Source organism: Enhydra lutris, unplaced genomic scaffold (assembly GCF_002288905.1).
Source record: "Enhydra lutris kenyoni isolate GAN:26980312 unplaced genomic scaffold, ASM228890v2 scaffoldscaffold9, whole genome shotgun sequence".
Taxonomy (NCBI): Eukaryota; Metazoa; Chordata; class Mammalia; order Carnivora; family Mustelidae; genus Enhydra; species Enhydra lutris.
Window position 1 is genome coordinate 73,334,200 of NW_019154093.1, and position 17,643 is coordinate 73,351,842.

General features: G+C 44.2%; 2 protein-coding genes across 3 annotated transcripts in view; one reads left to right on the forward strand and one right to left on the reverse strand.

The window, feature by feature from the left end:
• Positions 1-2,097: 2,097 nt before the first annotated feature.
• On the reverse strand, positions 2,098-12,252 carry LOC111143675 (chromosome unknown C1orf194 homolog). Its single transcript, XM_022497504.1, has 5 exons — positions 12,073-12,252; positions 3,796-3,912; positions 3,166-3,281; positions 2,676-2,806; positions 2,098-2,240 (listed from the first exon to the last, which is right to left on the reverse strand). The coding sequence occupies exons 1-5, from the start codon at positions 12,151-12,153 to the stop codon at positions 2,170-2,172; spliced, it is 516 nt and encodes a 171-aa protein (XP_022353212.1). The 5' UTR covers positions 12,154-12,252; the 3' UTR covers positions 2,098-2,169.
• Positions 12,253-13,334: 1,082 nt separating this feature from the next.
• The window catches only part of LOC111143099 (KIAA1324 ortholog), a 67,890-nt gene continuing 63,581 nt past the window's right edge, over positions 13,335-17,643 (forward strand). For both annotated transcript variants that reach the window (XM_022496574.1, XM_022496575.1), the window contains exon 1: positions 13,335-13,487. In XM_022496574.1, the coding sequence (XP_022352282.1) occupies positions 13,335-13,487 (153 nt within the window). The remainder of the gene's footprint in view (positions 13,488-17,643) is intronic.

The following is a 17,643-nucleotide window of genomic DNA, read 5'->3' on the forward strand; positions in this document are numbered from 1 at the left end:
AATCACAATTTAGTATTGTGGGAACTTGCCCAGCTTTTCTCTGGGACCCGGGTTCCCCTCCGGGCCACGCGGGGGCAGCAGAGCGCACACCGAGGGAGAGGCTGAGCTCAGTGGTTCCTCCCATAATCCACCGAGGCTTGGGGGGGGCGGAGAGATTTAAAAGAGGGTGAGAGTTCCGGTCCCTTCCCGGAGGGAGCACGGCTTGGGGACCGGGTGTATTGTGTGTTTTTACGGTGCTGCGTGGATGGCGCGTGTGGGCTGAGTGAATGGACGCGCGAATGCGTGAGTGTGCGCATGAGGCGTGCAAGACGAGTGTGAGCGCCCTTCCCTGAGCCCCTCCCCCCGCCTACACCTTGATCTTATTTGATCGGGTTGCGACCGTAGCCCCGCCGGGCCAACCCGAGATGAAAAGCTCTCCTCCTGCGAAGCCCCGTCCTCGGGGCTATGTGCAGCGAGGCCCCTTGGGCGGCGGCAACGCCGCGGTCCCGGAGCTGGTCTTAACGGGGCCCGGCGCTCAGAAGTGATGAATTGATCAGATAGACGAGGCCGGGCTTGTCTCGGGCCGCTGATTATCGAGGCGATTCTGATCTGAGCCCGGCCCCGGAGCGTGATCGCCCGTGGCATTGGGGCTAAACGTTCAAAGGCGGCGGCGGGGCCCGGCGCTGGGGGCTGAGGCGGGGGTGAAGGAGCTATCCCCCGACCTGCGGGAGCGGGAAGGGCACGGACGCCTTGTTTGGTGCTGCAGTGCTTTTCCCTAGTCCCTTTCCTTTTTTCCTTTAGGCCCGACGTGTGATGACTCTTTGTATGGTACTAACACTGGTGGCCCCCTGTACAGTATATGCCGCTGAAGGTTATACATATATATCTCCATAAGGGAACTTGGAGAGCTTATAAAATGTCAGATTCCGGGGACCCCACCCCCGATTTACTGAATTAGAATTATTAAGGAGGTCCACGAGTCTATATTTTTAAGACTCGATTTACGGGTCACGATAATACATTTTTTTAATACTCAATATCAACCTGTATGAGATGATTAGCTAGAGAGTCACCCCTCTCTGCCACTTTCAGCCATTCTAAATAATGAGAACTGAAACTTGATATTGCCACTTGGCAGCAGATGTTCTGAATAGGTTGGAGCATCTCTGTGGAAGAGGAGCCGCGATAGTTCAATGGAACTTAAGGACCCTGTGCCTGAGTTAACAGGAAGAAACTCTTTCATATCTGAATTGTTCAACAATGCATATGTTGTCCAAACTTAGAAATGGGAATTTACCCTACAATGTTCTGAAAGTTCTGCCATTTCTTGTCCAATATAACAGCAGGTTCCCCTGAGTGACTTAAAATTTTAGAAACCACATTAATGCATGTTTTTAGATACCTTCAAACCCAAGCACCAGGTTGTTGAACCACATTTATAATAATCAGGGGCGGTATTTCACAGCATAAACTGACAAAAGGAAAATGACTCCCAGGCAAAAAGCCGAATTAGAGAATGAACAGTAGCAAGGAGCCAGGTCCAGGAAGATGGAACCCTTATGGAAAAGTAGAGCCCAGCAGATGACTAAATCTGGAAGGTCTGAAATATGTTAAGTGTGACTTCAGCATAAACGTTAACGCTATACAGGGTTACCAGAATTATGGTGTGGTAAGCTCATTAAGAAAATGGGCTATGTCCCTGACACTTAGCTCAGTGGCTGACATACAAGTTTGCAAGAAATGTTGATATGTCTATGTTTGGAATGAGCCCAGTTTACAAAATATAAATACCTGTCCCCTGCCAAAAACAGTGTTGTTGTTGTTTTTTTCTTTCTTATTTTAAGGAAACTCCATACCCAGCCTTATGTGGGGCCTGAACTCATGACCCCAAGACCCAAGACCCGAGCTGAGATTAACAGAGATAGTTAATCAACTGAGCCTTGAAGGCATCCCATATGCTGTTTTGTTCTAGACCCTTAGCTTTTCAGCCAGATGACTTAAATTGCAAAAAATGTCCAATAGGACTAGTTTCTAAAGTTGGGAAACTTCCCTCCCACATTTTAAGAGCAGTCAAGTAGCAACTCTAGTCCATGGGTAACACACTTCAGGCTTCATCCAGCACAAATCTATTTAATGGAGGTGGGCAGCAGATGTTCCACTATGATTAATTAGTCCAGGGGCCTGTTAACATTAGGTAGAGAAGAAGCCACCATCATTCTTTCGGGAGTAGCCTCCATTGGTGGCTGCAGTGTGAGGGGACACTGTGGAGAAAAGAGAACAGGGGGTAGGCTGTGAATTTCAAATCCTTTGCCTTTTCTGGGAACCTATAATCACCCACACATTTCTGGGTGCTGTGGAGAAGGTTCTTTTAGTAGCTGGGGAAACTGACCTATAGAGAGGACTGATGGGAGACAGCTGTAGGTCTTCCACTCCCAGGTTTCTGCCCTTTCCTACACTTTTGTCCCTTAGACCTAAGCCTGTTAAAAGCTCTGAAAAATGGAATTCATTTCCTAGCTTTTAGGCAGTATGTCCTCTGGTATTAGTCTAATAATGTGCCAGCTTAGTCACTACTACTCCAAGACCTTCAGTTATCCCTGAAGTTCCCTAATGATCAATCACCTCAACTCCCTGATTCCTGGGTCATTTTAAAAAACTCTGGTACCACCCATCTGCCCATCCAGTCTTCTAACCCTTACCTATGGATCCCTGGATGCTGTGGATAGACTCCTTCTTAGGGTTGATCCAGTATCTGATGTTAGACCAGGAAGTGATGGAAGGTGGTGGAGGAGGGGGTAAAAGTTCTCCAGGGAATTGGGTCTTGATAATTCTAGAAGATGGTGTGGGGAAGAACAGGGGAGAGTGAAATGAATCAGAAGAAGAAAGGTGAGGAGGGAATGAGAGTTGCATGCAGCCTCAAAAATAATGCAGCCAAAGGCCCTTTTTGCCCTCTAGGAATTAACTGAAGATTTTGTTTGTTTATACAAATGAGCACAGTGCTGGAGGATCTCTATTCCTTTTAGTAAATAAAAATACAGAAATTGCATTATAGATACAGATGTAAAAAGCATAGGAATGGGTCTACAAATGAGTACCTACTGATTATTTTTATTTCCCAGGTGATTATTTACCTTACATGACTGGATGGCATTGTCCTTAGGGTGGAGAGGCTCTGCCTCCACCACTTACCCATGGGTATCCTGGGTAGTCTCCTGGTGTAATAGTATCTCACTTTTGTTCTTGAATGTCCCTGTGTGGTGGTTGTACAAGGCTGCTAAGCGGAAATCCAGGTCATCCTTTGGTATCTACAGAGAAGTCAGTCACCCCAGGGTTAGCTTGCTACCTCTACCCCAACTCTAGTCAGGTTCTGTTGGGCTCTACTTTTTCCCCAGAAGCAGAATGAACCCCTTTTGGGCCTGAGGTCCACCAACTCCTTATATACCAAGGACATTTTAACTCTTGTCAACATAGAATTGTGTCATGCTTAGGTCTAATGAGGGGTGAGCTCTCACAGGAGCTATGAACATCTTATTGTCCTTCACTTGGGCTTACTGGGCCTTACCTCATTTCTGGTTATAATCAGAAGAGTGAAAAGTCTGGTGAGAAAATGATTTGCTCCAGATAATCAACTGGACAAAACACAAGCCTTCCAACTTCCCAGAGGCCAGATAAATTAGTGTTAGGTTTTAGATTTGGTAGGACCTTGGACTGGGGACAAAGTAAAGATGCTGACGCCATGAAGGACAGATGACCTTTCAAAAAAGATTCATGAGTCTTACGCAGATGTAGAGAGAAATAGCATTTCAATGCTATAGGTACCTCAGGATCAAAAAAATAAACATCCCGCCTCATGGAGGTGATTGTGGGAGTTGAGCTGAGCCGACTCCAGGGTTCCTGTTGCTGAGCAAGGTGAGCTGGGTTCTTATATGGCAGTTTCTGCAAAAGAGAAACCACACGCAGGACCTGGTTACAGGAGGCCTTGCTGATGTGATAGCTTCAGTGACATCCATCTCCTTATTCCAGCCTATTTTAACTGAACCTCAGGGGGATATCTTCAAAGGGAAGAACGATACGAAGCAAAACTCCCAGGCTTTTGAAGCTCCTAAGTTTTCAATCTTAGAACTGACAGAAGTAGGCCAGGAATACAGGCAAAGGGGTGGAGTGGGACGGGGTCAAGAGCGTGGAGAAGATAAGAAAGATGATGATCTCAGGTTTAGACATACTGAGTTTGAAGAAAAGATACGTTGTCCAAATGCTGTCAACAGGTGGAAAATGGGAAGTTGAAACTTGGAGGAGAACTCGGAACAAGTAATAGGGGTCTGGAGGTCATCCACATGAAGTAGTGGCTGATGCCTACAAAAAGAGGGGTGGCCAAAAGGGCTCATGATTGCACAATATTATAATGGGGAGAGGGGAGGAGAGAGGATGCTAAGGTAGTCAGAGGCAAAAGAATCGGGAGAGTGCAGTGTCTAAGCAGGAAGAGAAAAAGATTGCAGTAAGCAGGGATGGGTCGTTGTGGCTGCAGAAGTGTCATAGAAAAGTACCCTGAATAGTCAGTCTTCTAAATAGAACCGGATAAGCATGAATGTGAAAAGCATGTAACTGATTTTGCCATTTAATGTAAAAATGCCATATTGTTCACTATACTCTAGTACCTAGCACCGCAACCCAACACTTTGTGTTCAAAAACTAAATACTATTTGAATAATGACTGTGAGTACAGTTTCAACCTAGTAGAGATCAAATTCAAACTATCCAGTGTTGGAACCCCCTTCCCTTCTATATACGGCAGTGCTGTGTAACTCAGGTCAGTTAGACATTAATTGGATAGATAGTATGTATCAGACAGTGTGCTATCACCAAAAAAGATGACAAATGAAACAAGAAAACTACAAATATATGATGCGGGCATAGGCAGTTCTCCTCCCATTCCTTAAAGACTACATAAGCGTCAAATGTCCTCATTCAGCAGAAGAATGAGACTGTCTTTCATTGAGAAAGTCAAGGCTGTCAAGCATGAATACCATCCTCACATCCAGTGTCCTTCCATCTCAAAGAAAGAGGTCTTACCTTTAACTCAAGGATAACCCTTATGAATGGAAAAAGATAGTCCATTCAAATGGAAGCAAAAAAAAAAAAAAAAAAAGAGCTAGGTAGCAATACTCATATTAGACAAAATAAACTTTAGAACAAAGACTGTAGCAAGAGTCAAATAAGGGCATTTCATAGTGATAGAGGCATCAATCCAATAAGAGGATATCATAATTGTGAATAGCTATGTACCCAAAATAGAAGCACCTAAATACATAAAGCAAATATAAATAGACATAAAGGAAGAACTGACAGTAATATACCAATACTAGGGGACTTTAATACCCACTTGTATTAATGGATAAACCATCCAGACAGAAAATCAAGAAGGAATTGATTGCTTTGAACAACGCATTAGATCAGATGGACACAACAGATATATACATTTCATCCAAAGCACCAGAATACACATTCTTTTCCAGAGTACGTGGAGCATTATCTAGGAGAGATCACATGTCAGACCACAAAACAAGTCTCAATAAATTTAAGAAGACTGAAATCACATCAAGCAACTTTTCCAACCACAATGGTATGAAACCAGAAATCAATTAGGAGAAAAAAACCCTGGAAAACAAAAACACATGGAGGTTAGACAACATGCTACTGAGCAACCAATGGGTCAACCAAGAAATCAGAGGAAATAGAGAAATATAGAGAAAATGAAAATGAAAACACAATTGTCTGTCCTAAGTCTTAGAGTTCTTTTTTTTTTTTTAAAGATTTTATTTATTTATTTGACAGAGATCACAAGTAGGCAGAGAGGCAGGCAGAGAATGAGAGGAGGAAGCAGGCTCCCTCTTAAGCAGAGAGCCCAATGTGGGACTCGATCCCAGGACCCTGGGGATCATGACCTGAGCCGAAGGCAGGTCTGCTGAGCCACCCAGGTGCCCCAAGTCTTAGAGTTCTAAGAGGAAATTTTATAGTGATACAGGCCTACCTCAAGAAACAAGAAAAATCTCAAACAATCTAATCTTATATCTAAAGAAACTAGAAAAAAAGAACAAACAAAGCCTAACGAAGAGCCAACAAAGTCAGTAGAAGGAAGGAGATAATAAAGATCTGAGCAGAAATAAATGAAAGACCCAAACACACAAACACACATATACAAAGATCGAGGAAACCAAATGAAACCAAGAGCTGGTTCTTGGAAAACATAAAACTGATAAACCTTTACCTCGACTTATCAGGGAAAAAAAGAGAGAGAGAGAGAGAGAGAGAGAGAGAGCAAGGAATTAAATAAAATTAGAAATGAAGGAGAAATTATAACCAACATCACAGAAACACAAAGAATTATAACAAAATACTATGAAAATTATATGCCAACAAATTGGACGATCTAGAAAAATGGATAAATTCCTGGAAACATAGAATCTTCCAAAACTAAATCAAGAAGAGACAGAAAATTTGAACAGACCAATTGCTAGTAACAAAATTGAAATGGTAATTCAAAAAACTCCCAACAAACAAAAGTGCAGGACCAGATAGCTTCACAAACAAATTCTACCAAACATTTAAGGAAGACTTAATACCTATTGTTTTCAAACTATTCCAAAAAATAGAAGAGGAAGGAAAACTTCCAAATTTATTCTACAAGGCCAGCATTACCCTTATACCAAAATCAGACAGACGCCACTATGAATGAAAGAAAACTACAAGCCAATATCCCTGATGAACAAAATATTAGTACACTATCTTCAACAAAATACGAGTACACTAAATTCAATAATACATTTGAAGGATCATTCACTATGATCAAGCAGGATTTTTTCCCCAGCAATGCAGGGGTGGGGTCAGTATCCACAAATCAGTGTGCTACATCACATGAACAAGAGGAAGGATAAAAATATGATCATCTCAATAGATGCAGAAAAAGTATTTGACAAAATACAACATCTGTTTATTATTAAAAATCGCAACAAGTAGGTTGAGAGGGAATGTATCTCAACATGATAAAGGTAAATATGAAAATCCACGGTTAACATCAATTTCAATGGTGACAACTGAAAGATTTTCTTCCAAGTTCAGGAACAAAACAAGGATGCCCACAATCACCACTTTTATTCAACATAGTATTGGAAGTCTTAGCTACAGAAACCAGACAAGAAAAAGGAGTAAAAGGTATCCAAATTGTTAAGAAAGAAGTAAAACCCTCACTATTTGCACTTGACACAGTACTATATATAGAAAACCCCATAAAATACCAAAAAACTGTTAGAGTTAATAAATGAATTCCCTAAAGTTACAGAATACAAAATTAATATAAAGAAATTTGTTGGGGCGCTTGGGTGGCTCAGTGGGTAAGCCTCTGCCTTTGGCTCAGGTCATGATCTCAGGATCCTGGGATTGAGCCCCACAACGGGCTCTCTGCTCAGCAGGGAGCCTGCTTCCCCACCCCACCCCGTCCCACCTGCCTCTCTGCCTACTTGTGATCTCTCTCTGTGTATCAAATAAATAAATAAAATCTTAAAAAAAGAAAAGAAAAGAATCACATTTACAATTGCACCAAAAATAATAAAAAATCTAGGAATAAATTTAACCAAGGCAGTGAAAGACCTGAAAATTATAAGACACTGATGAAAGAAATTGAAGACAGCACAAATGGAAAGATATATCATGCTCATGGATTGGAAAAATTAATGTTGTTAAAATGTCCATACTACCGGAAGCAATCTACAGATTCAGTGCAATCCCCATCAAAATGCCAATAGCATTTTTCACAGGACTAGAAAAAAATAATCCTAAAATTTATGGAACCACAAAAGATTCTGAATATCAAAGCAATCTTGAGAAAGAACAAAGCTGGAGGTACCACAATCCTAGATTTCAAGATATACTACAAAGTTATAGTAATCAAAACAATATGTTACGTGGGGCATCTGGCTGGCTTGCTTGGAAAAGCATGCATCTCTTGATTTGGGGGTCATGAGCTTGACCCCTACACTGGGTGTAGAGCTTGCTAAAACAAATACATAAACTTAAAAAAAAAAAAATACAGTACTGGCACAAAATGAGAAACATAGAATAGTGGAATAGGATAGAGAGCCAAGAAATAAACCCATGCTTACTTATATGGTCAATTAATCTATGAAAAAGGACGCAAGAATATACAATGAGGAAAAGATCGCTTCTTTGATAAATGGTGCTGGGAAAACTGGGCAGCTATGTGCAAAACAATGAAACTGGCCACTATCTTACACCATACACAAAAATAAAATGAAAGTGGATTAAAAACCTAAATGTGAGAACTGAAACTGTAAAGATTCTAAAAGAAAACACAGGCAGTAATTTCTTAAGACGTTAGCCTTATCAACATATTTATGGATATATCTCCTCAGGGAAGGGAAACAAAAGCAAAAATAAACTATTGGGATTACACCAAAATAAAAAGTTCTCGCACCAAGAAAGCCATCAACAGAATGAAAAGACAACCTAGTGAATGGAAGAAGATATTTGCAAATGCTATATCTGATAAGGAATTAGTATCCAAAATACATCAAGAACTTATACAACTCAACACCAAAAACCCCAATCTGATTAAAAAATGGGAGGACCTGCGTAGACATTTTTCCAAAGAGGACATAGAAATGGCCGACAGACACATGAAAAGATGCTCAACATCACTGATCATCAGGGAAATGCAAACCAAAACCACAATGAAATATCACCTCACACCAGTCAGAATGGCTAGCATCAAAAAGACAAGAAATAGGGGCGCCTGGGTGGCTCAGTGGGTTAGGCCTCTGCCTTCGGCTCGGGTCATGATCTCAGGGTCCTGGGATCGAGCCCCGTGTCGGGCTCTCTGCTCAGCGGGGAGCCTGCTTCCTCCTCTCTCTCTGCCTGTCTCTCTGCCTACTTGTGATCTCTCTCAAGTAAATAAAGAAAATCTTTAAAAAAAAAAAAAAGACAAGAAATAACAAGTGTTGGTGAAGATGTGAAGAAAAGGGAACATGTAAATTGGTGCAGCCATTGGGGAAACAGTATAGAGGCTCCTGAAAAAATTAAAAATAGAAATGCCACATGACCCAATAATTCCACTACTAGGTATTTGCCTAAAGAAAATGAAAACACTGGGGCACGTGGGTGGCTCAGTGGGTTAAAGCCTCTGCCTTCAGCTCAGGTCATGATCTCAGGGTCCTTGGATCGAGCCCCGCTTCGGGCTCTCTGCTCAGCAGGGAGCCTGCTTCCTCTTCTCTCTCTGCCTGCCTCTCTGCCTACTTGTGATCTCTGTCTGTCAAATACATAAATAAAATCGTATTAAAGAAAATGAAAACACTAATTCAAAAAGATATATGCACTATATTTACTGCAGCATTATTTACAGTAGCCAAGATATGGAAGCAACAAAAGTACCCATTGATAGATGAATGGATTAAGAAAATGTGATATCTATATATATCTATATAGATATATATAAATAGCTTCATTCTTTATTTATCTACCTATCTATACACAATGGAATATTACTCAGCCATAAAAAAAGAAAAATCTTGCCATTTTCAACAACATGGATGGAGCTAGAGGGTATTTGGCTAAGTGAAATAACACAAAGACTGTCCGATACCATATTATATCACTTACATGTGGAGCCTGAAAAGCAAAGCAAAACAAACAAAAGCAGAAACAGACCCATAAAAGCAGAAAACAAACTAACAGTTGCCAGAAGGAAGGTGAGTGGAGATATGGGTGAAATAGGTGAAGAAATTAAGAGATACAAACTTCCAGTAAGTCATGGGCATTAAAGGTGCAGCATCGGGGAGAGTGTCAATGCTATTGTCATAACGTCATATGGTGACAGGTGTTGACTACACTTACTATGGTGAACACTGAGTAATTTATAGGATTGTCAGATCGCTATGTTGTACACCTGAAATGAAGAGAACACTGAAAGTCAACTATACTTCCAAACTAATAATAAAAAAGAATAACTTTTCTTCCTTGAACCTAGCCTTTCCCTGTGCTTCAGAGACCGGCACCATCCTGGCGTCCATCCCCTATACCCAGCTTCTCTCTCATTTCTTTATCACTGCCTAGCTACCACTCTTTCACCTTGCCAGCAGATCTAGACTTCAAGAGTCAACATTTACTATCTTCACTTCCTCCCTCTTTCCATGTCCTCTTTAGCCACCGCAGCCTGGCCTCCTTCTCAAGCAAGCCCTGAAACTACTCTTGCTGGTGACCAATGCTCTTTATCTTTAACTAGGTTAGGTAGGTGTCTGCATTTTTCTGGCACCATGATTCTGATTCTCTCAAATGTTCTCTCCATGCTCTGTGGGTTCAGCTCTTCCTGGCTGTCCTACTGCCTCTACCTGTTACTGCTCAACCCCCTTGTCAGCTCTACTTTCTCCCTCTGCCCCTTAGACAGTGCCTTCTTCAGGGGTTTCGTTTCTGTTTTTCATATTCTCACCTTCACTGGATGAGCTCATTCTGTCCTATGGGTTAAATCACCACATGGGTACTGTGGCTTCTAGATATATATTTTCAACCTAGAATTCTCAACCATGTTGCCCACTGTTCATCTTCACTTAAATGTCCCACAGGCACCACAAAAGCAACCTCTATATAACTGATCTGCACATTTTTCTCTCCAAACCAGCTTCCCCTGGATGCCTCATTCAGTAAATGGTATCAATTAAGCCCTCGACACCTAGGAGCTATCCCAGACTTGTCCCTTTCGTGGGCCCATATCCAGCCACAAAGTTACATTAGTCCTACCCTTGGCAACTTTTTCACACCTGCACCTCATTGCCATCCCCTGATTTAGACCTGTTATTCCTCCTGGAGACTGCTGCCTTCTGAGGCTCCTTCCTCCTTGCTAATTCTTCTTGTCCCCACTCCCATTCTATCCAATCTACACCGCTTTGCTTTCTAAAACACCCACTGATCGTGTCACTCTAGTGCTTAAAATCCTGATGTGATTCCCCAGAGCCTCCAGGATGGAATCCTAGCTCACAAGCATAGTGTACACAGCACACCCAGCCCAAGTAGGTGACTCCAGCTCCTGCTCTCTCCCCTCCTCCATCTCACATTGATGCTCCAGCCACTCTGGACTCTTTGGCCCCAAGCAGGCCACTCTTTCTCTCCTTTCCATGGACGTGCACCTGCTGCCCCCGTGCCTTTAATGTCTGGTTCTTGTTTCCTTTTTTCTAACTCACATTCCACCTTCTCCCTCACCTAGTCCAGCTCACTCATATTTGGGTGTGAAAACTCACCGGTTCTGAGCAGCTTTTTTTAAGCTCCCAGTTCTCCTGACACACAATATGACACAGAGTGTAACTCTGTTACAACTCATGTGCTGTTGTGCAAGCATTTTCGCTGCTGCTGTTGTCAGCTTTTCTACTAGTTTCTCTAAAGCAGGAGCCATATCTAACTCATCTACCCATCCTCAGTGTTGAGCAGAATGCTGGCGTATAGTAAATGATAAATGTTGAATAAACGAAAGGAAGCTCCTTGATTCTGTTATCAAGCCACAACTACTATCAAATTAATCTTACTTTGCACCATTTCAAGCTTCCCAAATACTTCTGCCAGAAAAAGATAATTTAAATTCCTCAAATCACTGACACACATACAAAAACACATTCCAGCATTAACCAAAAGACCGAGATGGTGTGAGGGCAGATGTACAAAGCATGGCCTGGTGGCTTCCAGAGCATTCTCTCCCATTCCATATCTCCTATCTCTTTAGAGAACAGGTTTCCAAACAGGGCAAAGGGTGGCTTGGTGGGACCTGGGCCTGAGTAATCCTCATTATACCAAGCACTGCTTTGGGCAACGAGAGCCCCTTGTTCCTCTGGGCTAGAGCTCTACTTCCCTCTCCTCAAAAGCATCTCTGAAACGTTAGCAGATCTGAACGTGGAGCCAAGAGGTAGGCAGAAAACAAACTTCTCTGGTACCTTACTCAGTGTCCTCACCAGAGTGCTTTAAGTTACCATCCCTGCCCATCACGCCAACAGAAAGAAGAGTGCCATCACCCTTGGTGGGAATCTACGCAAGAAACCACAGTACCTTGGAGGCCCGGAGTTTTCCCAGGTAGGTCTCATCGTTATCCAACGTAGGGTGCTGGAAAGGGTCTCGGGTGAAAGGCATGGTAAAATGCGGAGTGAGAAGCTGGTGTGAGGGATGGAAAGCCCGCGCAGCCGCACACAACGCACGCGGAGGATCCCGGGTCCCAATTGTTTGGAACGCCCACTTTCGGTTGCCAGGCAACTCTCCCGCCATCTGTGACTGAGGACAATTCCCTTCGAGAAGGGCGCCACCTGGCGGTCCGGTGCGGGAGACCCCTCCGGAGGACGCTCTGGGAAACGCAGAGGGGAAAGCGCCACCGAGCGTACCCGGGAGCCCTGCATTTGCACTTGGGAGCCTTGGTTGAAAAACGTCGGCCTCCCGCCTTGCAAAAGACTTCAGTTAAGTAAAGAAGTCCTGAAAGATGACCCAGGAATTTCCTTCTCCCTCACATCTAACGAAAGAATTTTTCACCAAAGCAACGAGAGAATGAAGATGTTAAGAGACGGAAGAGCCCAAGTGTCGTGCTTGGAAAATTTCAGGCTAACGCAAACCCTCCTTGCTTAACCTCAGTTAAGCAAGTCTTAAGGCTTCGCATAGAGCCGGTTGTAAAGGCACGGGTGGATTTGGCGGGATGGAAGTAAGATCTCCAGAAGCGGCTGTTGCAGTAGGTAACATCTACCGGGGCCACTCTTCCGGGCTGTAACTTCTGGAGGTGAGACGGCGCCTCAATCTTCCTTCTATCGGTGCACACAAAGGAGGTGCACAAAAAGTATTGTCGAACTCCATGTCTGCGAAATTAGAGATGCTCATAAATGGCCCATGACCCGAAAGAGCATTGGAAAACGTGAATTTGGTGGCGTTGGCTTGTAGGATGTTTCTACTGCGTTCTTTACACGACCCCGGCCGGTCTGTTGGGCCGGTTGCAGACCCCGGGCGCGCGCACTCTCACGCGGCGCGCACCAGCGGCGGCGGCTGCCATGGCGACCGGCAGGTGAGCGGCAGAGGAGCGCGTGGTCCCTGACCCACCCGCGCGGAGGGAAAGAGGAGGCGGTTGCCAAGGCGACGTGGGTAGGAGGAGAAGAGGAAGGAGGGAGGAGGAAGGATGGGCGGCCTCGGCGTAGCCGCAGGGAGGTGACTGAAGCGAGCCCAGCCCCTTGCATCCTCCCCCTGTGAACCTCCCTCCCCCTTTTTTCCGCCTTCTGCCAGCAGTAGCAGCAGCCGCAGCACCTGAGCCGCTGCTGCCGCTCGCGCAGGACAACGCTATGGCTGAGCCGGGGCGCAGCCTCCATCCCTCTGCGGGAGGCAGGGGAAGAACGGAGCGGCGCACACTCCGGCTTCTGCGGCTGCTGCTCTGGGTTGGGACCGCCTTCCAGGTGACCCAGGGAGCGGGACCGGAGCTTCACGCCTGTAAAGAGGTACTGTTTTCCCCGACTTGACCCCACTTTGGTCAGACAAATCTTGGATCCTGGCGGAGACCTTGGGGACCCAGGCACAGACAGTTTCAGAAGCCACGGAGTTTAGGTTTCTTTGGGGATGAGGCGGGTTGGGGGGGGGGGGGGGCGGGGGGGCGGGAAGAGGAGCGGACTGGCGTCATGGAGAGGCCAGCCCACTGGAGGACTCATGAAATAGATCATCCTCACAGCCTGGGCTGCTGAGCTCAGAGGAGAAGGTCCCAGCTCCAAGGAGCCCAGGAAGGACCTGGGTCCCTGGGCTCGGAAATGAAGGAAGAAGACATGGATGGTTTTTCAGCTGCAATAAAATACCTTAAAGTAGTTGAAAACAAAAGATTATGTACAGAGGGGCAAATTGGAAAGTGAGAGGGAAGAGCGGGGTAAGAAAGGAGTTAGGAAGGCCGAGGAAAGTAGGGGAGAAAAATCCTTGTGGTTTTATTATGGTTTCAAATAAGTGTGAAGGTGGGAGATGTGACAAGGGGACTGAAGGAACCCATCACCTCTCTCCCCCTCCCCTCCTTCTTAAACATCCAGTTACCTTGCGGGCTGCTAAGTGCTTTGCCTCCCCCAGTGTGCTTTGTTTAGTGTACCTGACAGCCCACAAACCCCTCTGACCAGACTTTGAGTCTGTAATATCTCTCTTTCCGCCAGTCTCTACCTACTTTCCTTCTCTGGACTTCTGCTGACATATGTCACAAGTCTTTTTCAAGGTGTTTCTAAAAGGTTGCCAGCACAATTCAGACAATACGCAGTGAATGTCTTCCCACCGAAAATCCTTTGAGCACTCTTTTTGGAGGAATACACAAAGGTATTAAGTAGTAGCAAAACTCAGTGGTTTCTATAGGTTTGAAATACCATTATTTGGTTGTTCTCTGGGTAAGCTTTTTTAACAATATGGCAGAGACGGCAACAAGAACTGCACTGGGGAAGGTAAAATAAGAGTTGTTCTGTTATCTCTGTGAGATGTGAAAGATTTCATAATACACCAAGAGTTTAGCCCTGTAAAAAGAATCTCCATTGTCATACTTAGCTAGGGTTTTGAGAGATTGAAATACTTTTTATGAGTTGTTAGTGTTCATTGATTAGTAAAAGCAACCCCCTCTCATATGGAAATATATTATTATGAAGGTGCTCTATCCGTTAGACTGTCTACAACAAAACAGATCACAAAGAACTGAAGGGTGGGGGAAGGAGAGAGAATTCTGTACTTCATTCATGAATATGGCACAAGTGATCCCAGTCAGTGGCACTTTTGATAACTTTTTATCAGTTCCAATGATGACCTTCCCTGGACTGTCTACATTTTCACTCAGCCACTTTATGAACTGTTTTTTCTTTTTTTAAGATTTTATTCATTTATTTGAGAGAGAGAGAGAGAGAGCATACAAATGAGCAGGGGGAGGGGGCAGAGGGAAATGCTGAAGCAGACTCCCTGCTAAGCAGGGAGCCTGTCCCTGTGGGCTCCATCCCAGAACCTTGAGATCATGATCTGAGTCGAAATCAGATGCTTAACCAACTGAGCCTTCCCAGCGCCCCTTTATGACCTGTTTTAAAGATGGCTAGGAACAGGATGATCTTCTCAGTGACTGTGGCTTGGTGGTGTGTGGCCTAACCAACTGAGATACCTAGTTCAACCAAGCACCCTTGCCTAAGAATCCAGTATGGGAGTCTCCTCTGAGTGGAAGGTAAGAATCTTAACAGTTCCACTACTGCTTCTTGGTGAGATCTTGTCAACTCTGGAAAATGTGAGACATTTGAGAAATTAAACACTTTGTATCGTCTTGTTTTGGAGGGAAGGAAGAATATTGATGCTTGAGACCTCTAACTTGGGCACAAATTTTTGCATTTACTCCTTTTTAAATGGCTGCCATTTGCCTAAGCAAAAGATCTTACTGCAGAGCCTGAGCTCGGGCCAGTGTTATCTGTGCAACTCAACATACCAGGGGTCTAGTCTCTACCTGTTATTTACCACACAGTTTTTGGATCTGTACAATGGGTGTTTCAATAACACCTACCACAAAAAGGATTGCTTTGAGTATTGAAAGAGAAAATACACATACAAAAAACTCCCAAAACCATAAAAATCAAACACAAATTAGAGTTACCTAACCCCCTTTCCTTTTCAGCTTCATTACCATTAGATCCATACCCCATGCCAAAGTCAAAGTGACTTAGGAGTTGGCCACAGGCGTCAGCAAGTCCCGTTTATTTATTTTTTTTCTTAAGATTTTATTTATTTATTTGTCAGGGAGAGAGAGGGAACACAAGCAAGGGGAAAGGCAGGCAGTGGGAGAAGCAGACTCCCCATCGAGCAAGGACCCTGAAGTGGGACTCAGTACCTGGACCCTGGGATCATGACCTGAGCCAAAGGCAGACGCTTAAGCAACGGAGCCACTCAGGCGTCCCTGCAAGTTCTGTTTAGACTTTCCTTGAGCAAACAGTGGCTGCTGGACACCCTTGACTCCAAATAATAAGGAAGAGAATAAACGCATTGTTACAACAGTCTTCATTTGGCAATATGAACTGACTCAACAAGTTTGGGGGCTTCCAACCCAAATGGTGAAAAATCAATTCAGGGTAGACTAACCCTTCTCTATTCTTAATCTTCATATGAATTCCTTGTGAGTCTATGTTGGGTATTACTGGCGGGGACTCTTTTCAGGCCAACCTGATATGACAACAGTGCTGTTCCAGCCTTGTTTCTGAAATCTGAGGTACCCCTCTGGATCTAATCAGGAAACAGAGAGATTTAATCATTTTTTTAAAGATTTTATTTATTTATTTGACAGAGATCACAAGTAGGAAGAGAGGCAGGCAGAGAGAGAGGAGGAAGCTGGCTCCCCGCTGAACAGAGAGCCCAATGTGGGGCTCGATCCCAGGACCCTAAGATCATGACCTGAGCTGAAGGCAGAGGCTTTAACCCACTGAGCCACCCAGGCACCCAAGGAAACAGAGAGATTTAGCAGGAGGCTTAAACTGAGGTGGTAGAGAACGGGGAGTTATGGATTGCTAAAGTTGTGCTGGGGTGTGGCGTGCCTTTGCTTACACAATTTTACAATGATCAAGGTCACCAGTGGAACTAAGCATCCTGTATGCTATTTATTTTCATGAATCATTTCTTTAGCCCTGTGCTAGCCTGGGCAGAGTGCTGACTGAGAGCCAAGGGAGCATTTCCCATAACACAATGAATATACATCAAATGAGAGAGGAGCAGAAAACCCTCTTTAACAGATCTGCCTTGTCCTGAGGCTCCAGTGCTAATTGCCCCCCGAGGGACTTCCCAATCTATACTGGGAAGTCCATAGGACCTGGGAATCTGGCGCACCTGGATTGTAATAAAACTGGATGAGTGAGGGATGACTCTGCCACTTAGTAAGGATACTGCATTGAACAAGTTAATTCACTTCTTGCAGCCTCGGATTCCTGATCTGTAAAATGGGAATGGTAATACATGTTATGATTCTAACTCTAACAAGGCTGCTGTGAAGATTAAATTAAGTTAGATAACATATGCAAAAGGCCCAGTGCATACCCTTGACATGTCACAGGTGCTTAAGAAATACTGGTAGGCAGAAAAGTAAGTACACAAATAAGGATATATAAATGATAACGCACAGTTAACATATGGTAAGCAATGCACGAGTGGCAATACAGAGTTGAATAGGGAAGAAGAAAACATATTTGAACAGTTGGCACTTGACCTAGTTCTGGAATAATCAGGAGGACTGCAATGGGCAGAGATGGATTGGATAGAGGAGGGAGCCTGCAGAAAGGTCCACAAGGAAAATGCAAGGGATCCTGGGAATTGCCAGTAGATCAGGTGGCAGAAATGTGAAGTACGTGTGAGTACAACAGGAGATAAGGTTGGAATGTGGAGTAGGTGTGGGGGACAATAGAAATCCAGCCTGGAAAGTTAGAAATATGAAGTGGAGAATCCCTGAAGGATTTCTGGCAGAGATAGCAGCCTTCTCAGTGTGGATTAATAGGAATGAAAAGTAAACATGGTTGAGGAAGGCGAGAAGGTAAGAGAGGGAGGTGGGAGCAAGGAGATCAGTCAAGGAGGGGGCTAGCAGGACTGTGCTGGCAGGTGGCAGTGGGACACATGGAGAGGTGTAGATGA

Bases quoted from the DNA above. Each gene is read 5' to 3' on its own strand.
- LOC111143675 (XM_022497504.1), bottom strand. From the start codon at position 12,153: ATGCCTTTCACCCGAGACCCTTTCCAGCACCCTACGTTGGATAACGAT. The intron at 3,282-3,795 runs GTACCTATAGCA...ACTTCTCTGTAG, and splicing joins TTTATTTTTTTGATCCTGAG to ATACCAAAGGATGACCTGGA. The intron at 2,807-3,165 runs GTAAGTGGTGGA...ACCATCTTCTAG, and splicing joins ACTACCCAGGATACCCATGG to AATTATCAAGACCCAATTCC.